This window comes from Heptranchias perlo, chromosome 11 (assembly GCF_035084215.1).
Source record: "Heptranchias perlo isolate sHepPer1 chromosome 11, sHepPer1.hap1, whole genome shotgun sequence".
In the NCBI taxonomy this organism is placed as follows: Eukaryota; Metazoa; Chordata; class Chondrichthyes; order Hexanchiformes; family Hexanchidae; genus Heptranchias; species Heptranchias perlo.
The window spans coordinates 42186120-42213848 of NC_090335.1; the positions used below are offsets into that span (position 1 = coordinate 42186120).

Genomic DNA, 27729 nt, shown 5'->3' on the forward strand with positions numbered 1-27729 from the left:
GAATATGTGACAAGATGAGGGGGGAGATTTTGGTGAAGAAGTTGCAGGAAACTTTTTTTTTATTCGTTCACGGGATGTGGGCATCTCTGGCGAGGCCAGCATTTATTGCCCATCCCTAATTGCCCTCGAGAAGGTGGTGGTGAGACGCCTTCTTGAACCGCTGCAGTCCGTGTGGTGACGGTTCTCCCACAGTGCTGTTAGGAAGGGAGTTCCAGGATTTTGACCCAGTGACAATGAAGGAACGGCGATATATTTCCAAGTCGGGATGGTGTGTGACTTGGAGGGGAACGTGCAGGTGGTGTTGTTCCCATGCGCCTGCTGCTCTCGTCCTTCTAGGTGGTAGAGGTCGCGGGTTTGGGAGGTGCTGTCGAAGAAGCCTTGGCGAGTTGCTGCAGTGCATCCTGTGGATGGTGCACACTGCAGCCACAGTGCGCCGGTGGTGAAGGGAGTGAATGTTTAGGGTGGTGGATGGGGTGCCAATCAAGCGGGCTGCTTTATCTTGGATGGTGTCGAGCTTCTTGAGTGTTGTTGGAGATGCACTCATCCAGGCAAGTGGAGAGTATTCCATCACACTCCTGACTTGTGCCTTGTAGATGGTGGAAAGGCTTTGGGGAGTCAGGAGGTGAGTCACTCGCCGCAGAATACACAGCTTCTGACCTGCTCTCGTAGCCACAGTATTTATATGGCTGGTCCAGTTAAGTTTCTGGTCAATGGTGACCCCCAGGATGTTGATGGTGGGGGATTCGGCGATGGTAATGCCGTTGAACGTCAAGGGGAGGTGGTTAGACTCTCTCTTGTTGGAGATGGTCATTGCCTGGCACTTATCTGGCGCGAATGTTACTTGCCACTTATCAGCCCAAGCCTGGATGTTGTCCAGGTCTTGCTGCATGCAGGCTTGGACTGCTTCATTATCTGAGGGGTTGCGAATGGAACTGAACAATGTGCAGTCATCAGCAAACATCCCCATTTCTGACCTTATGATGGAGGGAAGGTCATTGATGAAGCAGCTGAAGATGGTTGGGCCTAGGATACTGCCCTGAGGAACTCCTGCAGCAATGCCCTGGGGCTGAGATGATTGGCCTCCAACAACCGCTACCATCTTCCTTTGTGCTAGGTATGACTCCAGCCACTGGAGAGTTTTCCCCCTGATTCCCAGTGACTTCAATTTTACTAGGGCTCCTTGGTGCCACACTCGGTCAAATGCTGCCTTGATGTCAAGGGCAGTCACTCTCACCTCACCTCTGGAATTCAGCTCTTTTGTCCATGTTTGGACCAAGGCTGTAATGAGGTCTGGAGCCGAGTGGTCCTGGTGGAACCCAAACTGAGCATCGGTGAGCAGGTTATTGGTGAGTAAGTGCCGCTTGATAGCACTGTCGACGACACCTTCCATCACTTTGCTGATGATTGAGAGTAGACTGATGGCCGGTAATTGGCCGGATTGGATTTGTCCTGCTTTTTGTGGACAGGACAGGACATACCTGGGCAATTTTCCACATTGTCGGGTAGATGCCAGTGTTGTAGCTGTACTGGAACAGCTTGGCTAGAGGCGCAGCTAGTTCTGGAGCACAAGTCTTCAGCACTACTGCTGGGATGTTGTCGGAGCCCATAGCCTTTGCTGTATCCAGTGCACTCAGCCGTTTCTTGATATCACGTGGAGTGAATCGAATTGGCCGAAGACTGGCTTCCGTGATGGTGGGGATATCGGGAGGAGGCTGAGATGGATCATCCACTCGGCACTTCTGGCTAAAGATGGTTGCAAACACTTCAGCCTTGTCTTTTGCACTCACGTGCTGGACTCCGCCATCATTGAGAATGGGGATGTTTGCAGAGCCTCCTCCTCCCGTTAGTTGTTTAATTGTCCACCACCATTCACGACTGGATGTGGCAGGACTGCAGAGCTTTGATCTGATTCGTTGGTTGTGGAATCGCTTAGCTCTGTCTATAGCATGTTGCTTTCGCTGTTTAGCATGCATGTAGTCCTGAGTTGTAGCTTCACCAGGTTGGCACCTCATTTTTAGGTACGCCTGGTGCTGCTCCTGGCATGCTCTTCTACACTCCTCATTGAACCAGGGTTGATCCCCTGGCTTGTTGGTAATGGTAGAGTGAGGAATATGCCGGGCCATGAGGTTACAGATTGTGCTGGAATACAATTCTGCTGCTGCTGATGGCCCACAGCGCCTCATGGATGCCCAGTTTTGAGCTGCTAGATCCATTCTGAATCTATCCAATTTAGCACGGTGGTAGTGCCACACAACACGTTGGATGGTGTCCTCAGTGCGAAGACGGGACTTCATCTCCACGAGGACTGTGCGGTGGTCACTCCTACCAATACTGTCATGGACAGATGCATTTGCGACAGGTAGATTGGTGAGGACGAGGTCAAGTAAGTTTTTCCCTCGTGTTGGTTCGCTCACCACCTGCCGCAGGCCCAGTCTAGCAGCTATGTCCTTCAGGACTCGGCCAGCTCGGTCAGTAGTGGTGCTACCGAGCCACTCTTGGTGATAGACATTGAAGTCCCCCACCCAGAGTACATTCTGTGCCCTTGCTACCCTCAGTGCTTCCTCCAAGTGGTGCTCAACATGGAGGAGGACTGATTCATCAGCTGAGGGAGGACGGTAGGTGGTAATCAGCAGGCGGTTTCCTTGCCCATGTTTGACCTGATGCCATGAGATTTCATGGGGTCCAGAGTCAATGTTGAGGACTCCCAGGGCCACTCCCTCCTGACTGTATATCACTGTACCGCCACCTCTGGTGGGTCTGTCCTGCCGGTGGGACAGGACATACCCAGGGATGGAGATGGAAGAGTCTGGGATGTTGGCTGAAAGATATGATTCTGTGAGTATGGCTATGTCAGGCTGTTGCTTGACTAGTCTGTGGGACAGCTCTCCCAATTTTGGCACAAGTCCCCAGATGTTAGTAAGGAGGACCTTGCAGGGTCGACTGGGCTTGGTGTTTTGCCGTTGTCGTGTCCGGTGCCTCGTGGTCCGATGCCGGGTGGTCCGTCCGGTTTTATTCTTATTATGACTTTTCGTAGCGAGGTTTTACAACTGAGTGACTTGCTCGGCCATTTCAGAGGGCAATTAAGAATCAACCACAATGCTGTGGGTCTGGAGTCACATATAGGCCAGACCGGGTAAGGACGGCAGGTTTCCTTCCCTAAAGGACATTCGTGAACCAGATGGGTTTTTACGACAATCCGGTAGTTTCATGGCCATCATTACTGATACTAGTATTTTAATTCCAGATTTTTTTATTTAATTAATTGAATTTTTAAATTAATTAATTGAATTTAAATATGCCAGCTGCCGTGGCGGGATTTGAACTCATGACTCTGGATTTTAGTCCAGGCCTCTGGATTTGGGAGGGTGATATGCACCAAGGACTTTGAATAAATATTCTGTCCATGGTTTAGAGTCCTGGACTGATGGTCTTTTGTCCTTATGACAAAGAGATGGGTCTATGAGCAGAAAGCAAGTATGGAGTTCTTAAATATGAAAAGGCAGGTTGAAAATGTGAGTGCAGTAGTTGAAAGAAAGATGAGAAACAGTGCAAATAATCAATACAAAAGTAAAATACTGCAAATGCTGGAAATCTGAAATAAAACCAGAAAATGCTGGAAACACTCAGCAGGTCAGGCAGCGTCTGCGAAGACAGAAACAGAGTTAATGTTTCAGGTCGATGACCTTTCGTTAGAACTGGAAGAAGTTAGAGATTTAACAGTTTATAAGCAAGTACAGAGCCAGGAAGAAAGGAGGGAGGGGGGGGGGAAAGGAAACAACAAAATGAAAGGTCTGTGATAGGGGTGGAGGGCAGGTGTGATTTTATTACAAAAGGGATGATGGTGCAAGGCAAAAGGGGGTGGCAATCGAATAATAAAGAAACAAAAGATGGGTCCAAAGGAGGTGTAAGTGGTTACAGCAGAAGCATTACCAGCACCCACTGTCTGAGAAAATGGGAACGGAGGTTACGATCTGAAGTTGTTGAACTCAATGTTGAGGCTGGAAGGCTGTAAAGTGCCTAATCGAAAGATGAGGTGCTGTTCCTTGACCTTGCGTTGAGCTTCATTGGAACAATGTAGGAGGCCGAGGTCAGAGTGGGACTGGGATGGATAATTAAAGTGGCTGTTAACAAACAGTTCATTTCAAAAGGTTTTCAGATCAAACGAACAGCAGTCTAAGTGGATTTCCCATCAAATTGGGTAACTTGTTTTCGGAGTGGGCACTGTCAGCAGTGTTTTGTTGATCGGGGTAAAAAGGCAGCACAGGAACAGAAAGGAAAATCGGAAGGGGTTTATAATGTTCAGCCGATTCATTCCCTCCCCATTTTGGGCCTCTACCAAAGATGAATTTCACCCCCAAATTACTTCAGTTATCAGGTGTACAATCATCTAAGGCTGCAGACTTGGAAAATTCAGCCTAATGATGAAACATGAAGTAACTTGCCTCATGGCATTTTCTCTCCCTATGGGATTTGGTTTACTTCTCTGAAAGTGGCAACTTGTGTACAGCATACACCAACATCTTGAAAAACCCAATGGTACAGGCTTTTGAAAGATTGGTACATTTAATTTAGATTCTCTAAACAAATCTGCTGAAACCCCACTTTGGTATGGACTTTTGCTGTGTGACAAGATGAACATTATAGCTGGCTTGAGATAAGTCACGAGTGTGATGGAATACTCTCCATTTGCCTGGATGAGTGCAGCTCCAACAACACTCAAGAAACTCGACACTTTGGATACAAAACTGGCTTAGTGGCAGAAGGCAGAGGGTGATGGTCGAAGGTTGTTTTTGTGACTGGAAGCCTGTGGCCAGTGGGGTACCACAGGGATCGGTGCTGGGTCCCTTGCTGTTTGTGGTCTACATTAATGACTTGGATATGAATGTAAAAGGTATGATCAGTAAGTTCGCTGATGATACAAAGATTGGTAGGGTGGTAAATAGTGAGGAGGATAGCCTCAGTCTGCAGGACGATATAGATGGGTTGGTCAGATGGGCGGAACAGTGGCAAATGGAATTTAACCCGGAAAAGTGCGAGGTGATGCACTTTGGAGGGACTAACAAGGCAAGGGAATACACAATGAACGGGAGGACCCTAGGCAAGACAGAGGGTCAGAGGGATCTTGGTGTGCAAGTTCACAGATCCCTGAAGGCGGCGGAACAGGTAGATAAGGTGGTAAAGAAGGCATATGGGATACTTGCCTTTATTAGCCGAGGCATAGAATATAAGAGCAAGGAGGTTATGATGGAGCTGTATAAAACACTGGTTAGGCCACAGCTGGAGTACTGTGTGCAGTTCTGGTCGCCACACTACAGGAAGGATGTGATCGCTTTGGAGAGGGTGCAGAGGAGATTCACCAGGATGTTACCAGGGCTGGAGCGCTTCAGCTATGAAGAGAGACTGGGAAGATTGGGTTTGTTTTCCTTGGAGCAGAGGAGGCTGAGGGGGGACATGATTGAGGTGTACAAAATTATGAGGGGCACAGATAGGATGGATACTAAGGAGCTTTTTCCCTTCGTTGAGGGTTCTATAACAAGGGGACATAGATTCAAGGTAAAAGGCGGGAGGTTTAGAGGGGATTTGAGAAAGAACTTTTTCACCCAGAGGGTGGTTGGAGTCTGGAACTCACTGCCTGAAAGGGTTGTGGAGGCAGGAACCCTCACAACATTCAAGAAGCATTTGGATGAGCACTTGAAATGCCATAGCATACAAGGCTACGGACCAAATGCTGGAATATGGGATTAGAGTAGACAGGGCTGATGGCCGGCGCGGACACGATGGGCCGAAGGGCCTCTATCCGTGCTGTATGACTCTATGACTCTATGACACCATCCAGGACAAAGCAGCCTGCTTGATTGGCACCCCATCCACCACCCTAAACATTCACTCCCTTCACCACCGGCGCACAGTAGCTGCAGTGTGTACCATCCACAGGATGCACTGCAGCAACTCACCAAGGCTTCTTCGACAGCACCTCCCAAACCCGCGACCTCTATCACCTAGAAGGACAAGAGCAGCAGGTACATGGGAACACCACCACCTGCACGTTCCCCTCCAAGTCACACACCATCCCGACTTGGAAATATATCGCCGTTCCTTCATCATCGCTGGGTCAAAATCCTGGAACTCCCTTCCTAACAGCACTGTGGGAGAACCTTCACCACACAGACAGCAGCGGTTCAAGAAGGTGGCTCACCACCACCTTCTCAAGGGCAATTAGGGATGGGCAATAAATGCCGGCCTTGCCAGCGACGCCCACATCCCATGAACGAATAATTTAAAAAAAATGAAATTCCACTGCTTCAGCCACTGACAAATACAACACACGTTACACTATCAGTTACTACCCTCCATGTCAATTTTCAGCCACATGAAACAAGCAATATTCCATTATATTACCAGAAGCTTTTACTTGAGTCCAAACACAACCTGCAGTTTTTCTTCTTTTTTGGCTGCAAAGGAGAATTTCTGACTTGATCCTGATGGTTTTTTTTAAAAGAGTACTCAAGTGTTTATTCAACCTTTCCACATTTGTTTACAAATACAACATTTGAAAATGTAAATCTTAGCAAAGCACACCCTGAGGTCAATTAGTAGGTAATTGCAGTTGCTCAGAAAGATTCATCGGTTCAAATCAAAATTATTTTTCTTTTTAATTCACCAGTAGGTCCCCTACCGGTTTCATTCTGGTTTTATTGTTGTTTTATGAATAATGTTTGAGCCAATCAGGTGCAACTGTGACATGAATTTTGCATGAGACACTTTGAAGTTTGTGGAGATTCCTCAAACATGCCAGGGCTTTTGGCACAGAGCCTTGCAAGACTTGAGGGAAAGGCATAGACTCAGAGCTATAATGTCATCTCTGAATGTTTTCATATCTCAACACCACATATATCCCCAGATCTTTTTGCTCCTGTACCCCTTGTAGAGTTGTGCCCTCCATTGAATTCTATTGAACTCATTTTTAAAAAACACACACCCCTAATATGAAGAAATAACAGGATTGATCATACATAAAGGAGCACACTACAATATAGTTTCTCAAACCTGTTTGAACAAGAGCAGCTTTAATGAAAAACAGATGAATAATTTGAAATTGCTCTTTTCACTGTAATACATAATATACAATGATACAATTATGAATGTGGTTTAAAAGATATGTTAAAAATGTATAATTTTATACAAGTGTACTATAAAAATATAAATACATTAGAATAAAGTGGACATGAATGCTGCATAGTTTATATAGTGCAATTTAGTTCATTCAAATAATTACTGTGGCAACAGTTCCAAGTGTAATCACACATAGTCATAGATAGCAGCTTATTACACACTAATATTTAAAAATACTGTTTTGGACACTTATGCAATTTTATACTACTAACGAATGCCATTAATGAGCCTGCAACCTGCCCCAAGAGAAGCAGTCTATTGTCTCAGAAGGGGTGCATTGCATCAGCTGCTTCCCCTGCTCTCCCTAAGTCAGTTTTTAGAAAGGCCCTTCCCTTTGTGACAATGTAAAATTTGTTCTATTCTAGACTCCTGTAGGAGGCATCCAACCACAGGTAAATCTGCTAGAAGATAAAACTGTGAAATGTTTCCAGTCTCCTAAAGTAATGAATTTCTGTGATACCAATCCAACCTTTCAAATCATAAAATTCAACTCTGACCAGCTGAATTCTCAAATGACACATCCATGTTCCCAGCAGCACAGAATCATTGCACTCTCTGGGGTATTTGACCATCGTTATCTATTCTTACTTTTACACCATTCAATCCTATTCTTAAAAGGGTATTTATTGTAAAGATTTGATCAAAACAATAACTGCTTTCGTTGGGAGTCATCCATTAATCCACTACTCGTTGGACAAAATAAACTTTCTTCTGATCTCTGGTCTATTTTCAGGATGTTAATTCTGTCATTTCCTGTAGAGTCTAACTTAGGCTTCTTTTTTGAGGTAGCTTTAGTTATGCTTTCTGATACAAAATTAAAACTTTTTTGTTTAACTTGTCATTTATTATACTTGGTGGATATGCTACTTCTTTTTTTGGGGGGGGGGGGGTGGTGGGAGAGAAAGAGGGGAAAGAATTGGGTCAGGTTGTAGGCATCCTGCTCAGTGGGGAAGTGTAGGAGCAGGTGGTGTGGATGCTGGTCAGTGTCGGGGGGTGGGGGGAGGGAGATGTCACAGTCACACTTGTGTCACACTATTTTTACTATGCTAGTTCGTCATATCTTTCGACTTAGCTCCTGAGACATGCATTACTTGGTGTTCAAGGTAGATGGCACTCTTGACCTCCTCCAAGTATTCAGCCTGGGTGGAGCTGCTTCAGGCCTATTAAACATTCCAGATTTTTTTTTATAAAAAAATATTTTAATTCTACTGTAAATGTTTAAATTTTATTTGCAACCCCCTTACTGTTCCTGCTTCCACCGCCATTGGCATCCCCCTTCCATTCTTGACCACTCTTCTCCAATGTGCCTCACTTCTGAATCCATCAGCACTTTTTCCACCGTCAGCAGTGTCCCCCGGCCACCATCAGCATCCTCCCTCCACCCAATCTCAGTTGCTCCTTGCCACCATGGGGCTCGAGCCTCGGCTACTTTCTTTCCTGCCCTGTGGTCTTTGGGCCTTGCTGTTGCAGTTCCTATACACCCATTGACCCTGATGCCTGTCCCTGTCCTGGGAAACCAGCAATTTGTTTTTTAAAGCACTTGTAGCACCACAGTCTGCTTATAATGATATAAATGATTTGAAAAACAAATAAATTGTCGGATACCCAGTTTAGTGCTGGGAAATTAGCTTTTAGGTCAGTCTGGAGGTTGGGGAGGGGAATAATGGGGGAAAAGGGGTGGGGAGGAAGGGGATAGGGAAGTGAGGGGGGCAGGTAGATGAGCGAGGGGATGGCTAGAGAATAGAGGTAAGGGGAAGGCAACTGGCAAGCAAGTAGGAGAGGGGGATACATGAACGCAAAGGGTTTACAGTACAATAAGCGCTTCAACAGCAAACTACCAGCTTCCCAGTTTACTGCTAAGAAATCAGCTTTCAGTTAAGGTTGATGTGGGGAAGGAGTTGAGGGAGGGGAGGGGATAGTGGTGAAGAAAAGGGAAATAGGAGAGAGGGTAGGAAGTAGGGGGAAGGGATGGGTAGCAGTGAGGGGGAGGAAGGATGCAGGGATTGACGGGGCAGTTGTAAGGGGAAGAGGCAAGAAGCAAGAAGGTGACGAGAAAGAATAGGGAAGGCAATGGGAGGGGAGGGAATGACAGGAGCCTGCAACCTGGCCAGATCCCTAATTCCACCTGCGACCCAAAACCTGCTTGTTGCCCTGGTCAGATCTTTCCTCACACCTGCCACCTGAAGCAAGCCTGTGGCTCTGGCCAGATCCCTCCCCTTAACTGGTGCTCCACATTTACTACTTGAAAATGCTCCCTGTGGCCATCACAACTCTCTTCTCCATCCAACCGATGTCCTGCACGCACCACTGGAAAATGTGGCCCACGATACTCACAGACTCTCTTCCCTGTCATGCCAAGCCATCCACCATTTTCCACCAAAAATGAAAGAAGAAAAAAAAAGTAGAAAAGGACAGAGAGAGAAGAAAAGAGCAAGAGAGAAGCAGAGAGGACAGAAAGACAAGCAAGTCAGAGAAAGAGAGGAAAGCAGTAACGCTAAGACAATAGACAGGTAAGAGAGAAACTGTATGCTCTGACTTCTCATGAGCAACACCACAGGAGAAGCAAGTTCTCAAGCATTTGTTTTTAAAAACAATCGCAAATTCTATCCATTTATCTATATTAAAAATGTTCTAATTGGCTTAGGGAGGTACAGCCATGATCTTACTCTCACTGACTTGGCTGATCAGAGATGGATTTGGGAAGGGTAGGTTACGTCTGACAAATCTAGTTGAATTTTTTGATGATGGTCAATAGGGGGAGTGTCTATGGACGTAGTTTATATGGATTTTCAGAAGGCATTTGATAAAGTTCCACACAAGAAATTATTAGAAAAAAATGAGATCTTACAGAATTGGAGGAAACCATGTGACCTGGGTCGGTAATTGGTTGGGAGGTAGGAGACAGAGAATAGGGATAAAAAGAACATTCTCCGATGTGACAAGCAGTATTCCCCAGGGATCTGTATTGAAGCCTTACTTTTTATCATATATATTAATGACTTGGACGAAGGAATAAAGAGCTGTATATCCAAGTTTGCAGATGGCACTAAGTTAGGAGGCACGGTAAGTTCTGTAGATGGGAGCAAGAAGCTACAAAAGGGACATAGACACACTAAATGAATGGGCAAAACTATGGCAGATGGAGTTCAATGTGGGAAAGTGTGAGGACATCCACTTTGGATCTAAGAAAGACAAATCGGAATATTTTCTTAATGGGGAGAGACTAGGAGCTGTGGAGGAGCAATGGGATTTAGATGACCATGTACACAAATCACTAAAAGCTAGTTCACAGGTTCAAAAAGTAATCAAAAAGGCAAATGGAATGTTGACTTTTATCTCAAGGGGGTTGGAATACAAAAATGAGAAAGCGATGCTTCAGTTGTACGGAGCCTTGTTCAGACCCCATCTGTGTTCAGTTTTGGGCACCGAATCTCAGGAAAGCTATATAGGCCTTGGAGGGGTACAGCACAGATTCACCAGAATGATTACATTTCATAGAATTACAATCGAATTTACAGCACAGGAACAGGCCATTCGGCCCAAATGGTCTGTGCTGGTGTTTATAAGGCTCTACCCACCCTACTTCATCTAATCCTATCTGCATATTCTTCTATTCCTTTCTCCCTCATGTACTTATCTAGCTTCCCCTTAAAGGCATTTTGCTATTCACCTCAACCACTCCATCTCGTAGCAAGTTCCACATTCTAGCAACTCTCTGGATAAAGAAGTTTCTCCTGAATTCTTTATTGGATTTATTAGCGACTATCTTATATTTATGGCTCCTAGTTTAGGAGTCCCCCACAAGTGGAAACATCTTCTCTATGTCTACCCTATAAAACTCCTTCATAATTTTAAAGATCTCCATTAGGTCTTGATACCAGGGTTTAAAGGGTTAAATTATGATGGGTTGTATAAACGTGGCTGGTATTCCCTTGAGTTTATAGGGTTGAGGGTGGTCTAATCGAGGAGTTTAAAATGATAAAGGGATTTGATAGAGTAGATACAGAGGAACTATTTGCTCTGGTGGGGGAAATCCAGAACAAGAGGGAATAATCATAAAATTAGAGCTGGGCCATTCAGGAGTGTAATTAGGAAGCATTTTTTCACACAAAGTGAAAATCTGGAACTCTCTTCCCCCAAACGGCTGTGGATGCTGGGTGATTGCAATTTTCAAGACTGATCAATAGATTTTTGTTGGGCAAGGATATCAAGGGATATGGTACAAAAGCAGGTAAATGGAATTGAGGTACGGGTCAGCCAGGATCTAAGTGAATGGCGGAACAGGCTCAGGTACCTTGAACACTCCAGCTACGCATCCTCACCTCTACCCCGGTGCTGCGATTCGGCACCATCCCTCACAGTAGTTTTAAAAGTGGCTCCATTCCCCGCCTCCCTGACATCAGGGCACTGCTGCAGACCAGGACCAGAAGTCTTAAGTTGTTGGAGTGTTTCACTCCAGTTCATGTCCAGTAGGTAATTTTCCAAGCACTATGCTGCAATTACCAAAAGTAAAACCAAGAAGAAACAGGACTAGTGCTTAGGAAATTACCTGATATGCAGGTCCTAAGGCTGAGGTCCCTATATCCTCTTTTAAAACCAGAACTCCGCTGTGCCCTGACTCAAAACAGCAATAATACTTCCTAGTTTTGAAACACAATGCCAGCATTACAAAGCTACTTTTCACTTATCGGCCTGTTCTGCTCCCTCTCCACTCCAGCTTCAGACCTCAGGGTTTTGCTGTGCTCCTTCCCTGCTCCAACCTCAGGTTCTACTGTATTCCCTCCTCACTGCAGTCCTCCAGCTCTCTATTCCCACACAGTCCCACAACACAGTTTCTGTCTCAACTGCATGCTGCAATGCATCCCAAACTCACCAACACTGGTTGGGGCCACAACTCTGGATCAACTGCTCCCTTCCAGGCCAAACCCCAGCTTTCCTCCACTCCCTATCAGGCTAAATCCTAATTTCTCTAACAACCATACATGTCATAGCACTTCCTGGGCAGCCTGCCCCTTCCTCCTTCCGACCTCTTTCCACTTAGCTCAGATCCCACCATAATAGTAATTGACAGACATACAGGAACACTACGAAAAAGAGACAGAGGCCCACACAACAGAAGAAAGTGTATGAAAACCACAGAATGAGTGAAAGACAAACAGAATAACACAACACAGGATGTGAATTAGGAGTGGACAATAGCAGAAAGGCACAAGTTTTACCTTCATTTTTCTCTGTGAGCAATCCCATGGGAGACCAACTAGATAGACAAACTTTTATTTCTTGCTAATAGTTTTGATGCCAAATCTTATTTCAGTGTTAAGTAATGAGGTAGCACATTATTCCAAAACTGTTCAGAGTTAGGCTTTTCCTTCTTTGAGCGATGCTTTTGATTCACTTTTTGCTTTGCACCAGTGTGTTCTTTCGAAACAAGATTTTTGTTCTTAGTTTTTGTTTTCTCTTTTTGTTCGATCTCATCATTACTCGCTATTTCATCTTCAATTTTGTTTACATTTCTTCCTTCATCACCTTCATCCTCTGCTTCAGTGCTTTCACCCTCCTCGCCCTCTTCATCCTCATCATCTTCCTCCTCATTACTTTCATCTTCCTCACCATCATATCCATCTTCTCTACTCTCGCACTCCTCTTCATCTTCATCTTCCTTGCTCTCACCCTCCTCATCTTCATCTTCCTTGCTCTCACCCTCCCCATCTTCATCTTCCTTGCTCTCACCCTCCCCATCTTCATCTTCCATGCTCTCACCCTCCTCATCTTCATCTTCCTTGCTCTCACCCTCCCCATCTTCATCTTCCTTGCTCTCACCCTCCCCATCTTCATCTTCCTTGCTCTCACCCTCCCCATCTTCATCTTCCTTGCTCTCACCCTCCCCATCTTCATCTTCCTTGCTCTCACCCTCCCCATCTTCATCTTCCTTGCTCTCACCCTCCCCATCTTCATCTTCCTTGCTCTCACCCTCCCCATCTTCATCTTCCTTGCTCTCACCCTCCCCATCTTCATCTTCCTTGCTCTCACCCTCCCCATCTTCATCTTCCTTGCTCTCACCCTCCCCATCTTCATCTTCCTTGCTCTCACCCTCCCCATCTCCATCTTCCTTGCTCTCACCCTCCCTATCTTCATCTTCCTTGCTCTCACCCTCCCCATCTTCATCTTCCTTGCTCTCACCCTCCCCATCTTCATCTTCCTTGCTCTCACCCTCCCCATCTTCATCTTCCTTGCTCTCACCCTCCCCATCTTCATCTTCTTTGCTCTCACCCTCCCCATCTTCATCTTCCTTGCTCTCACCCTCCCCATCTTCATCTTCTTTGCTCTCACCCTCCCCATCTTCATCTTCCTTGCTCTCACCCTCCCCATCTTCATCTTCCTTGCTCTCACCCTCCCCATCTTCATCTTCCTTGCTCTCACCCTCCCCATCTTCATCTTCTTTGCTCTCACCCTCCTCATCTTCATCTTCCCTGCTCTCACCCTCCTCATCTTCATCTTCCCTGCTCTCACCCTCCTCATCTTCATCTTCCCTGCTCTCACCCTCCTCATCTTCATCTTCCCTGCTCTCACCCTCCTCATCTTCATCTTCCCTGCTCTCACCCTCCTCATCTTCATCTTCCCTGCTCTCACCCTCCTCATCTTCATCTTCCCTGCTCTCACCCTCCTCTTCATCTTCCCTGCTCTCACCCGCCTCTTCATCTTCCCTGCTCTCACCCGCCTCTTCATCTTCCCTGCTCTCACCCTCCTCTTCATCTTCCCTGCTCTCACCCTCCTCTTCCTCTTCCCTGCTCTCACCCTCCTCTTCATCTTCCCTGCTCTCACCCTCCTCTTCATCTTCCCTGCTCTCACCCTCCTCTTCATCTTCCCTGCTCTCACCCTCCTCTTCATCTTCCCTGCTCTCACCCTCCTCTTCATCTTCCCTGCTCTCACCCTCCTCTTCATCGTCCCTGCTCTCACCCTCCTCGTCATCTCCATCACTCTTAACTTCATCAGTCTCATCTTCCTCTACCTCACTCTCGCCATCGTCATCTTCCCTCCTCTCACTTTCCTCATCTCCATGTTTCCCACTCTCACCTTCCTCAGAGCCAGCTTCTCTACTCTCACCTTCGTCTACATCTTCGTTACCCTTGTCTTCATCACTCCCACCTGCCCCGCTCTCACTTTCCTCATCACTGCCACCTTCATGCTGTCTTCCAATTCTTTCCTCTGCTTCTACCCCACTCTCTCGTTCTTTGCTCTGGTCGTCTTCCTCACTCATAGTTTTATCAGCAGTTGTACTCTCCTCAGTTTGTTCCTGATTGTCTTCAGCAGTTTTCTCATCTGCTACAGTATCTCCCTCACCCAAGGTTGTATCATCTTCATCTCCAGCAGCTTCTTTGTCGGCTGCCTCCTCCTCCTTGATTTCTTTTCCTCCTTCTTCTTCCTCTGAATCAGTGCTTTCCGCTAATAATTCTTCATCTACAATGGCCCTTTCAGTTACTTTTTTGCCTACTTTCATAACTTTTTTTTGTAATTTATTTTCTTTTTCCATCTCTGCATTCACATTTCCCTCTAAATCATTCTGTAACTGCTCATGAGGCACAAGCTTTGTTTTTACTTGTCCCTCTCTTTTCACTTTTTTATCTAAGTGCTCTTTTTGAAAAAAAAGTTTCATTAATTTATGGCCTTTTACACTCTTATTTCTATTTGCCTTTTCAATTCTATTGTCTATGTTACTATTTCTATCTTTGCTGATACCACTATTGCTTTCTTCTTTGATTTTCTTGTTGAATGTTAATACTTTATTTCCTTCCTTCGTTGCTGCTTCCTCATTTAGTTTTGGAATGTTTTGTTCATATTGCTTTGTGGACAGCATTGAACTTGGCTTGGCTTTTCTGTTAACTGTTCTAATAGGTATTTCTGTTTTAGGGTTTGTTTCATTGGGAGACAAGTCTAAGATTTCTTCGAAAGGCTTCAATGTTTTAATTATCCTAGACTTGCTAGAATAATTTACAGATTTCGGTTTAACAGGTTTGCCATGTGTTTGTGCTACTTTGTTGTCCACAATATTTTGTGTCTCATTTATTGTAGCACTGTCATATAAATGGGTGTGTCTTGCTGAGGCTGACTGGTTCAACGTGGCTGCAGTATTTTCTTTGCCAGTTATTTTTTTCTCCTTGCTGATACTTTTGCTACTACTATGTCTGGTATGTTTTCCATCTCCCACTGTTTCAAGCACACTTGTGTGCAGATTTAATCTTGGAGACTGAGTTTGCAGTGGAACCTTTGTAGGTTTTTTAACCTGGTGCTTAACACTGTAATTAGTCTTTCTTTGTCCACCCTTACCAGAGCTTTCACCTTTCTTCTATTCCAGATGAAAAGCAATGAATGAAAAGAAAAAAGAAAATTAAGAATTACATTATAAAAATAAATGAAAGGTGAATCTAATGCCCACACAACTGTGTTCTGAATAGTAACAAATAATAAAACAGATGAGCAAGAAAACAGATGAAACACACAATCACATTTGTGATTAAGTAGATTAAAAATAGGAAGGTGACAGATTCTGATAAAAAAATATATTTGTCAGTTTGCTAACTGTGCTAATCATCTCAAATTGTGCCAAATAAATGATAATCAACAATATCACCATCCAGTGACCTTAACCAAGGCATCAAGTTAAGACTCCATTGAAAAATACTATTCAAAATCTGACATCAGTACAAATAAATAGTAATATTCTGCAACAATTTGAGGCAGTGCCAGCAGTATTTTTCTCAGCATGTTGAAAAAGTTAGTAAAGGAAAAAGACTATTTTAAAGGTTCACCCTCAGACGAACCAAAGAGCTTTACATCTATAACAAGAAAAGTATGCTGTATTCACCATGATTGAATATTGAATCTATACCCATAACATTTATTGAGTAAAGAAGCTTTTTCCTGTGCTGTACTATGTAGAACTTATGGGGATAAATCTCTAATGGTACTGCATTCTTAATTGTTATATTCTACAGTGTGTGGAGCGCTAAACCACACCTGTAAAAGTTCCATCCATGTAGCAGTGGTTTCTCTATATTACATTGAATAATTGCTTTACTACAAAATACATAAGATAATCATATTACCAAACTTATTATTTATTAATAATTGTTTTCAAAGTTACATCAGAAAATCCACATTGCTCTTACCTGTTCCTTGTGAACTGGTGATAAGGTCAGGGTCTTGTCATTAGGATTCACCATCACTGTATGTGTCTGGAGAGCAAAAATTGTAAAAAAAAATATAAGATCAATTGCAAAATAATCAGATCATAAACACAGAATAACTACTATCAACAAAATAGATATTCACAACTTATGCAACAAGAACCATTTTAAAATTGTTTAAGTGCCTAAAGATTAGATTCTACATAGTATTCTGGATCATTAGGAAATTCCTGTCGACTACTGTAGCTGTATTAGATTATTTTCTTCAATGTGAAGGATACCACACAGGCTCCAGTGTAAACATATCAATATAAAAATTGGACCTGTGGCCACCTGCAGAGACACTGCAGCCGGGCCCTCACAGCAGGAGTCAGTGCAGCTAACCTTTGCGGCCTTGTTAAAGGCTCAAATGGCTGCTATACAGACTCTGGGTTCCAACCTTAGAGAGGTTGGTGGACACAGTATATCGGGGAGTCCAAGGAATGACTCATCTCTTCCAGTCTGCTCTCCCGCAGACCAGCAGGACTGATGCGCCACTGCCACAAGGGAGGGAGGTTGTAGAACAGGCGCAGTACGTGCATACTTCTCTCAGGAAACCTCCTCCCTTGCTACCCCCTCAACCAATACCCAACATGTTACATGACCCTCCAGATGGTCCAGACTGCCCCGGCAGATGTCCAGGAGCAGCAGTCAGTAGCAGGGTCCTCATGGGCTCCAGCATTCAGAGGTTGTCAGCCGCAAGCATCTCAGGAGTCTGAGGAAGATGCACAGCAGCCTACCAATAGCTCTGCTCAAGCCACTGGGGTAGCAACTTGTAAAAGTGGTAGACCTAGAAAACCATCAGCTAAAAAGAGCACTTAGGGTTCACATTTGGGTGTTTCACTTGATTTGCATTCCTTCTTTTTTTTATTCATTCATGGGATTTGGGCGTCGCTGGCGAGGCCAGCATTTATTGCCCATCCCTAATTGCCCTCGAGAAGGTGGTGGTGAGCTGCCTTCTTGAACCGCTGCAGTCCGTGTGGTGAAGGTTCTCCCACGGTGCTGTTAGGTAGGGAGTTCCAGGATTTTGACCCAGCGACGATGAAGGAACGGCGATATATTTCCGAGTCGGGATGGTGTGTGACTTGGAGGGGAACATGCAGGTGGCGTTGTTCCCATGTGCACACTGCCCATGTCCTTTTAGGTGGTAGAAATCGCGGGTTTGGGAGGTGCTGTCGAAGAAGTCTTGGCGAGTTGCTGCAGTGCATCCTGTGGATGGTACATACTGCAGCCACAGTGCGCCGGAGGTGAAGGGAGTGAATGTTTAGGGTGGTGGATGGGGTGCCAATCAAGCAGGCTGCTTTGTCCTGGATGGTGTTGAGCTTCTTGAGTGTTGTTGGGGCTGCATTCATCCAGGCAAGTGGACAGTATTCCATCACACTCCTGACTTGTGCCTTGTAGATGGTGGAAAGGCTTTGGGGAGTCAGGAGGTGAGTCACTCGCCGCAGAATACACAGCTTCTGACCTGCTCTCGTAGCCACAGTATTTATATGGCTGGTCCAGTTAAGTTTCTGGTCAATGGTGACCCCCAGGATGTTGATGGTGGGGGATTTGGCGATGGTAATGCCGTTGAATGTCAAGGGGAGGTGGTTAGACTCTCTCTTGTTGGAGATGGTCATTGCCTGGCACTTGTGCGAATGTTACTTGCCACTTATCAGCCCAAGCCTGGATGTTGTCCAGGTCTTGCTGCATGCGGGCACGGACTGCTTCATTATCTGAGGGGTTGCGAATGGAACTGAACACTGTGCAATCATCAGCGAACATCCCCATTTCTGACCTTATGATGAAGGGAAGGTCATTGATGAAGCAGCTGAAGATGGTTGGGCCTAGGACTCTGCCCTGAGGAACTCCTGCAGCAATGTCCTGGGGCTGAGATGATTGGCCTCCAACACCCACTACCATCTTCCATTGTGCTAAGTATGACTCCAGCCACTGGAGAGCTTTCCCCCTGACTCCCATTGACTTTAATTTTACTAGGGCTCCTTGGTGCCACACTCGGTCAAATACTGCCTTGATGTCAAGGGCAGTCACTCTCACCTCACCTCTGGAATTCAGCTCTTTTGTCCATGTTTGGACCAAGGCTGTAATGAGGTCTGGAGCAGAGTGGTCATGGCGGAACCAAACTGAGCATCGGTGAGCAAGTTATTGGTGAGTAAGTGCCGCTTGATGGCATTGTGGACACCTTCCATCACTTTGCTGATGATTGAGAGTAGACTGATGGGGCGGTAATTGGACAGATTTGATTTGTCCTGCTTTTTGTGGACAGGACATACCTGGGCAATTTTCCACATTGTCGGGTAGATGCCAGTGTTGTAGCTGTACTGGAACAGTTTGGCTAGAGGCGCGGCTAGTTCTGGAGCACAAGTCTTCAGCACTACAGCCAGGATGTTGTCGGGGCCCATAGCCTTTGCTGTATCCAGTGCACTCAGCCATTTCTTGATATCACGTGGAGTGAATCGAATTGGCTGAAGATTGGCTTCTGTGATGGTGGGGATATCGAGAGGAGGCCAAGATGGATCATCCACTCGCCACTTCTGGCTAAAGATGGTTGCAAACGCTTCAGCCTTGTCTTTCGCACTCACATGCTGGACTCTGCCATCATTGAGGATGGGGATGTTCACAGAGCCTCCTGCAGTCCTGCCCCATTCACGACTGGATGTGGCAGGACTGCAGAGCTTTGATCTCATCCGTTGGTTGTGGAATCACTTAGCTCTGTCTATAGCATGTTGCTTCCACATGCATGTAGTCCTGAGTTGTATCTTCACCAGGTTGGCACCTCATTTTTAGGTACAACTGGTGCTGTTCCTGGCATGCTCTCCTACACTCTTCATTGAACCAGGGTTGATCCCCTGGCTTGTTGGTAATGGTAGAGAGAGGAATATGCCGGGCCATGAAGTTATAGATTGTGGTGGAATACAATTCTGCTGCTGCTGATGGCCCACATTGCCTCATGGATGCCCAGTTTTGAGCTGCTAGATCTGTTCTGAATCTATCCCATTTAGCACTGTGATGGTACCACACAACACGTTGGATGGTGTCCTCAGTGTGAAGACGGGACTTCGTCTCCACGAGGACTGTGCAGTGGTCACTCCTACCAATACTGTCATGGACAGATGCATTTGCGACAGGTAGATTGGTGAGGATGAGGTCAAGTAGGTTTTTCCCTTGTGTAGGTTCGCTCACCACCTGCCGCAGGCCCTGTCTGGCAGCTATGTCCTTCAGGACTCGGTCAGTAGTGGTGCTACCGAGCCACTTTTGGTGATGGACATTGAAGTCCCCCACCCAGAGTACATTCTGTGCCCTTGCTACCCTCAGTGCTTCCTCCAAGTGGTGCTCAACATGGAGGAGGACTGATTCATCAGCTGAGGGAGGACGGTAGGTGGTAATCAGCAGGAGTTTTCCTTGCTCATGTTCGACCTGATGCCATGAGATTTCATGGGGTCCAGAGTCAATGTTGAGGACTCCCAGGGCCACTCCTTCCTGACTGTATATCACTGTACCGCCACCTCTGGTGGGTCTGTCCTGCCGGTGGGACAGGCCATATCCAGGGATGGTGATGGAAGAGGCTGGGACATTGGCTGAAAGGTATGATTCTGTGAGTAAGACTATATCAGGCTGTTGCTTGACTATTCTGTGGGACAGCTCTCCCAATTTTGGCACAAGTCCCCAGATGTTAGTGAGGAGGACTTTGCAGGGTTGACTGGGCTTGGTTTGCATTGGTGTCTTGTGCCTAGTGGTCCAATGCCGGGTGGTCTGACCGGTTATATTCTTATTATGGCTTTTTTTAGCGAGATTGTACAACTGGCTTGCTAGGCCATTTCAGAGGGCAATTAAGAATCAACCACTTTGCTGTGGGTCTGGAGTCACATATGGGCCAGACCGGGTAAGGACAGCAGGTTTCCTTCCCTAAGGACATTAGTGAACCAGATGGGTTTTTACGACAATCTGGTAGTTTCAGGTCCATCATTACTGATACTAGTTTTTTTATTTCCAGATTTTATTTAATTAATTGAATTTAAATTCCCCAGCTGCCATGGCAGGATTTGAACTCATGACTCCGGATTATTAGTCCAGGCCTCCAGATTACTAGTCCAGTAACATAACCACTATGCTACCGTACCCCAAGCAGCCATCCTCTAACACTAGTGCCAGGTCAAAACATGGGAGAGGGATATTGGACTGGCATAAGACGAAGGTATCATAGCAGATCCCTGGGTAACGAGCACATACTTGCTTGAACTTTTTCTTATGGTTGCACACGAGTTGATGAAGTGGAAGCCCTTGCGGTTAACAAAGGCTCCTGGCTGGTCAGAGGGTGCCCTGATGGCTACGTGCGTGCAGACTATGGCACCATGCACTTGTGAATAGCCAGCCACAGCTGCAAACCCTAATGTTCTTTCTGTCTGACAGTTGTCATCAGTTGGAAAGGAGATATATTGACCGATAAATAATGCATCTGTGAGCTGCCTGATGCATTTGTTTCTTTCTTTCTTTGACAATCTGAGCCTGCTGAAGCAATGTACCTCAGATAGGTCAAAGAAGCTGAGCCTCTTTCTGTCAAACTGTGCGGTGGGTATGACCTCTCCAGGCACGCCCCCTCTGTGGCTCTCCTGCAGCTCCTTCTTCATCGCTGCTGCTCCTCTTCCTCTCCCTCTTCATACCAATAGCAGCTAGAGCACTACCCATAATTAGCTTCTCCTATTATTTGGTAAATATCCTCCAAAATACAAGCCAAAGCAAACAGTGATCACACAATCACAGCTCACAATGAAGTGGAAGTGTGATTGTGAATGTTACAGCTTTATTCAGATGGTGGCCCCTTTACTTTCAGCACTCTGATCAGTCAGGACTCAATCCTGCCAGGGTTCCCCTAGCGACCTTGCCGACCTACATGAAATCCATGCTGCACTAGTTAAAATCACATCGGGGTCCTAGTTGCATCATAGGACCCTGATTTACATATATACATGAGCCTCCCACCTCTCTACAGCAGGAGACTCATTGACCCAGATACTCCAGGAACGTGGCAGGATCGGCATTTCCGGTATTTTAATCCCTCACCTGACCCTTTCCTGTCTGTCGGGGGGTGGGGGATGAATAAAATCAGGACCTAAGACTTCTCCTGCTATGAAGAGGCCAATGTTGGAGAGCTTCCAGTTGCCTCCTTTGGATGAAAATGCTAACAATGCCTCAGATACACCTATCTCTCTCAATGAGGTGCTTAAGACTTCACTAGAGAGAGAAATCAGGCTCCCTATCAGACAGCTTTCTGGATGTTTTATATATATATATATCTGAAAGACATAAATTGTACATAATGTATTATGTTAATTTTTTCCACTAACTCCTTCATGGTTTTTTAGTCAGTAAATGTTTTACAATATAATTCTTAATCACCATCCAAATTTCAAACAGCAAACTTCGTAATCACATCTATGTGGACTGAAAGCTCATCTGGAAGAGAAATGAGCTATTGGAATGACCACTTAGCAGATAATTTATCACAGCTACCCTGGATCTGAAGAGCAAAACTTAAAGGAATTAAATACGCAGTACCTCCTGTTGTCTCGAAACTTTTTTTTCCTCTCCAATTTTCTCCCCTCTCTTTCTCTCCCAAAAGTTTTGATGCCTTGTTGAGATAATGTGAGCCAGGCATCCTCCAGTACCTGCCCAAGTTACTACATTTGTATGAGAGTCTTGACAACAGGCTATTCAGCTGCAGGGTCATCACAACCCAACCCAATCCGGTCTTCACCTGACATCTACGCAAGTGCACTTCTAGGGGAGATTGCTGATTAACAAACAAACATAAATCCTCACCAATTTTTGCCCTCTCTAGCCCAGGCAAATTGTAGCACCTCGACCACCCCTGCTGAGATCAGTTAGCTCAGCATGCACCAGGACTTGGGAGTATTCTGTGCGGGTCTGCTACTCGCTGGATTAAATCACAGCCATTAGGAGAACCATGCCGCAAACTTTTAATCAAGATTTGTGTTAATATGCACTGAAATTTCTATATTTCTCATTTCCAACATACATATATTTTTCCACACAAACTGCCTACTCGCACAAGTAATCTGACCACCATGAATTAACCTTTTTATGGGAGGAAGCAGGAAAAGGATATATTGCATTACAAAAAACTAGATGCATAGAGATTAGTTACTAAGAAATGTGAGTTACTAAGCAATGTGAATTGCTGAACAAGTTTTCATGTGCAAGACCAATTCAAGGTCATACACATAATTACATAGAATCTACAGCACAGAAACAGGCCATTCAACCCAATTGGTCTATGCTGATGTTTATACTCCACAATAGCCTCCTCCCACTCTAATTACCTTTTCCTATCCCTCTATTCTCTTCTCCCTCATGTATGCATGAAGCCTCCCCTTAAATGTGTCAATGTTATCTGCTTGAACCACACCATGTGGCAGCAAGTTTCACATTATCACCACTCTCTGTATAAAGAAATTCTTCCCAAATTCTTTATTTGGTCTGTCAGTGATTATCTTATATTTATGCTCCCTTTGTTCTGAACTCACCCGCAAGTAGAAACAGTTTCTCCACCTCCACCATTTAAAAACCTCTGTCAGGTCTCCTCTTAATCTTCACTTTTCCAGATATAACAGCCCCAACCTGCTCATCTTTCCTGTTTGTTGCATCCTCTCTATTCTGATAACATTATTGTAAATCTTTTCTGCACCTTCTCCAGTGCTTCAATATTCTTCTTGTAGTATGGAGATCAGAACTGCACACAAAACTCCAAGTGTGGTCTAACTAAGGTTTTATATAAATTTAATATTACCTCCACACTTTTACATTCTATTCTTCTAGAAATGAACCCCAGTACTTTATAGCCTTATCAACAAGCTACTTTCAGCAATTTATTTATCCATATCTCAGATCTCTTTGCTTCTCTACCTCATTTAGTTTCTTACCTTCCAAGATATAAGTGGCCCCCTTATTCCTCACACCAAAATGAACCACCTCACACTTTGCTACATTGAATTTTATTTGCCAATTATCCAGAGATTTCCATAATGAACTCTTAACCATCCATTCTCCATCTCTATCCTTGCATTACTGCATCTGTGGGGTTACCTTACCATGTTCAAAAAATCAGTTGTGTCACCAAGGCCTTTGTCATCTTCCTCTTCAGATTCCTCTTCAGCAGAGCTTTTCTGAGCATCTTCTATCTCTTCACTCCTTGGAGCTAAAAACAAATGTATGAATTTGATTAATACCTGGTATCAAGGAAGCAAACAAATCAAAACCAGTACATCTGTATACTCCATGTGTGCACAAATGGGACCAAGTTTTATGGTAAGTGATGTGGTGTGTTGGTTATTTGGAAGTAGAATGGAGATGATTTCCTTATTCACATACCATACCAATCCTGCAGCATCAAAATGAGACTGGTGCCTGTCAAGATATTAAAATTTGATGGTACTGTACAGATTCAAATCATCTGATTTCACTGACTTGAAGTGATTTTATTTTCCTTATACCCTGCCTCTATTTCCTGTACATTATATCCCATAAACTGTATGTTCTGGGACTGGTCAAATAATTTTCCTTTAATTTTGAACATGTACATTATACGTGTACTTAATTTACCCTGCAACCTTACCAGACAATTTTTTATGAATGCACAAACACAATACATAAAATAATAGCCATCTGTAAATAAGAGACACGTTGAATGTTACACATTAATTTGAGGTTTGTATGTGGTTTGATGGCTGAGCCACATGTGAAAAACTGGTCCAAATCCAATTCAAGATCATAGGCATGTCTTTAATTCACCTTAGTCATTTTTAATGTCTAATATAAATAACTTTTAAAAATTCCAAATGATTTTATATAAAACTGTTTGACAAGAGAAACTATTAACAGACAGAAGACAGAACTGAGCCAAAAAGTAAAGTCCTTGTAGTGAGTCAGCAAATTCTCCCATTGACAAATATCTTGCTGTCCATAAACAATGCCTCTCCGCCAGTCTGTGATACGGACCTCATCTTATAGACCGAATTGTTTTTTTATTTTTGTATGTACCATTTTGATTTAATTTAAAAAAGCATCGCAATAGTAAACATTACTTTATACGTATAATTGTTTTTAAACTGTAAATGGATTTCCCGATGGTGTGTCAGGTTGTGCCAGGCCTGAGCACAAACCACATGTTCAGTTTTCTTCCATTCTTCCTTCTGTTTACTGATCGTTTAATTTTGCAGTTCATCTGATTCAATTTTAAATTAATGACTATCTTCAACTAGTCATATTGTGTTAATGGTGGTGTGAAGCATCTTATAATCCATTGATTACTGAGTGTTGTTAATGGATCAGAACAACCCCTACACCTGGAAGGGTGCATAATGGATTTGAAAATGTACTTTAAGACTATAAAAAAGTCAATGTTTAAACATCTGGGGCATGATCTTAACTCAGAAAAACAGGTGCGTAGCGGGCGGGGACCAGTAAAAATTTTTAAAATCTAAACCCCGCCCCCAACCGATTTTAACAGAGGCAGGATGAGGAGCAGGCAACCAACTCACTCGCAGGAGGCGGGATGATCATTAAAAGCTTTCAAGGATGCCAAGGACCTCCATTTTAACAGATTTTTTGTTTTTAAACCACTAGGGGCCGGGATTCCCGGGGCTTCTACTTCACGCCACGTGAGAGAAGGCAAGAAGGCCCGAAACAGCAGGTAAGTACCTTTATAGCACAGCTTGTGGGCCCGACGGACCAGCAGTGCTCCACCCAGGCCCAACCAGCCTACCTGCAGCGACCACCCCCACGATCTCCGACCCTGACCCCACCCCCACCCCCACGATCTCCGATATCCCCTCTCATGGTCTCCGTAACCCCCCACAATGATCTCCGACCCCACCCCCCGCAATCTTCAACCCCTCCCCCACCGCGGTCTCGATCCCAGCGATGACCCCTGACCCCCCCCCAATGTCTGAGACCCCCCCATCACCCGCCCCCCCCCCCCCCGCTGGCCCATGACTGAGCCTCCCGATGAACCCCTATGCCGGCCCCCCTCCCCCGAATGACCCTACTCTCTTCCCCCACCCAAACCCCCCATACCACCCCCCCCACATCACCCAACCCACCACCCATCTAAGACTTGCCTGCTCGCATCCTCTTCCTTCTTCTTCTCCCGTCCGACTGAGGCCAGCCTGTCGGGTGGAAATCCATCAAAGAAAAATAAAAGACATCCTTATACCAAAATCGTAAGGACATCCGGGAAACCCCTACTTCCGCGTTTCCCGTCAGGAATTCTACCCCCTTCCCGGCTCCCCATTAAAATCATGCCCCTGGTTACAGTAAGAAATACAATGATTCTGCTTAAATATTAAGTGCTGACATAAGTAAAACCTGTTTTCATTGATACTGTTATGGCATTACACCAGTATATGAACTAAGCAAATGTAAATATGGATTGTGATTCCCAAAACACTTGCAAAAATCCTGGAATTCTATGTAATAAAAATGAAATTTGACTTATTCTGTCATTGTAATATAGTGGCCCTGACTATGAGTACATTACCTGTGCTGAGTGAAGGTGATTCGTCATAGATTTGAACATCACTAACTGGCTTTGAGGCAATAAGTTTTTCTTCAGCAAGTTTCACTCCAGGAATTGTCTGACTAATGACGGGCAGAGAGGAATTAAGGAGAGTTGTTCCAATTGGAGGTAGTGTGCGTACCATCTGGCCAATCTGATCTGGAGATCTTTCCTGAAAACAAAACTATAAGTAAACAAGATCTTATATATTATAATCAAAATCAGGAGTTACAGAGTGGTGCTGTCATAGCAAGCTGATGGACAATTAATTACTATGAGCTAATTTCCCTCTGCGCCAAACCAAGGTTTGGGTAAACTGCCACAATATAACAGTGCAAGTCCTTTAGTAGTAAAGCACTGGAACTTTCAGTCTTAACATTTAAACTACCCTCTATGGGTTAAGTTTCACCACTTCAGGCTATTAGATGAAGTGCCTCACAATAGTAAACATTAATTCTTGGCAAGGAAGGCAGTGTGAGACAAGTCTCAGAAGAGAGACATCCTCCCCCATAGTGCATACCCCCTATTGGACAATACAAACTCACATTCAAAACAGATGTGAAGGAGTCCAGGTGCAGACTATGACATCCCCTCCCTCGCTGAAAGAGTACAACACAGACCCGTAACAGGAATTATATTAAAACAGTCAAAACAAATATAACATAGAAATACAAACATGGAAACAGACCATTCAGCCCAACCGGTCCCTGTCAGCATTTACCCTGCACGCAAGCAAATAGTCCTAACCACATTTACCCACTCTGTTTCCATATCCCTTCATCCCCTTTTCCTTCATTCACCTATCCAATCTAATCTTGAACGTTGACATAGTTTATGCCTCAGCCACTAATCGTTTATGCCTTAAAACTTTGTGTAAAGAAGGTTCTGTTGCTCTCTGTTCTAAATCTCTTGCATTTAATCTTGTGTCTACGGCACCTCATTGTAGACCTCTCAACAACTGGAAAAATAGTATGCGACTATAAAATAAAGTAGAAAAGTTTTAAAACTGGAGTTTTTATTTCGAAGGATAATCAATACATTTTCTGCACGTACCCGCTCTCGACGCCTAATACGTGCCGATAATGCTCGACGTAATGTGTTAGATGTAGATGAATCGCTCAGTGTCTTAGAATAAGTATCAGTCAAATAGTTCTCATTTATGTCATCACCCGCAAGCACAACATTTTCTGAATCTTTTGACCTGGGTGTGGCAAGCACAAGCATGTGACATCCTCCACAGGCAACCTGCAAAAAATATCAAGAAAAGCTGAAGTAGTACTTGGCTCAGTGGATATATAGAAAACAATTCTATTAAAGATGTTTTGGAGGAACCAGTTAAAGCAGTACATGAGAACCATTGGGAGTCAATGTTATATGTGATATTAGGAAAAACATTTCTTGGAATCTTTAGCAACAGGAATTTGCATTAATATAACGCCTTTAACGTAGAAAAATAAACATCCCAAGGCACTTCACAGAGGCATAGGGAAAACAACATCAAGCCAAAGAACAAGGTATTAAGAGGAGTAACCAAAACTTTAATCAAAGGAGTGGGATTTTTTTTAAATTCATTTGTGGGATATGGGTGTTACTAGCAAGGCCAGCATTTATTGCCCATCCCTAGTTGCCCTTGAGAAGGTGGTGATGAGCCGCCATCTTGAACCGCTGTAGTCCGTGTGGTGAGGGTACTCCCACAGTGGTGTTACGTAGGGGGTTCCAGGGTTTTGACCCAGTGACAATGAAAGAACAGCGATATAT

The 27729-nt window shown here is 44.6% G+C and overlaps 2 protein-coding genes across 7 annotated transcripts in view; both read right to left on the minus strand.

The window, feature by feature from the left end:
* Positions 1-27729, minus strand: part of rpgra (retinitis pigmentosa GTPase regulator a) — a 128117-nt gene that overhangs the window by 44294 nt on the left and 56094 nt on the right. For 3 of the 6 annotated variants that reach the window (XM_067992862.1, XM_067992860.1, XM_067992865.1), the window contains exons 10-14: positions 27025-27216; positions 25954-26155; positions 25535-25582; positions 23507-23613; positions 16341-16406 (exon numbers count right to left, since the gene is read on the minus strand). In XM_067992862.1, the coding sequence (XP_067848963.1) occupies positions 16341-16406; positions 23507-23613; positions 25535-25582; positions 25954-26155; positions 27025-27216 (615 nt within the window). The remainder of the gene's footprint in view (positions 1-16340; positions 16407-23506; positions 23614-25534; positions 25583-25953; positions 26156-27024; positions 27217-27729) is intronic. The other 3 variants (XM_067992861.1, XM_067992863.1, XM_067992864.1) reach the window with 3 other exon arrangements.
* Positions 12414-14795, minus strand: LOC137327246 (uncharacterized). Its single transcript, XM_067992866.1, has 2 exons — positions 13774-14795; positions 12414-13602 (listed from the first exon to the last, which is right to left on the minus strand). Exons 1-2 carry the CDS (start codon positions 14702-14704, stop codon positions 12479-12481), a joined length of 2055 nt encoding a protein of 684 aa, XP_067848967.1. The 5' UTR covers positions 14705-14795; the 3' UTR covers positions 12414-12478.

Coding starts and splice junctions, on each gene's coding strand:
- LOC137327246 (XM_067992866.1), bottom strand. CDS start 14,704: ATGGAAAAAGAAAATAAATTACAAAAAAAAGTTATGAAAGTAGGCAAA. Junction 13,603..13,773: donor GGAAGATGAAGATGAGGAGG/GTGAGAGCAGGG, acceptor AAGAAGATGAAG/ATGGGGAGGGTGAGAGCAAG.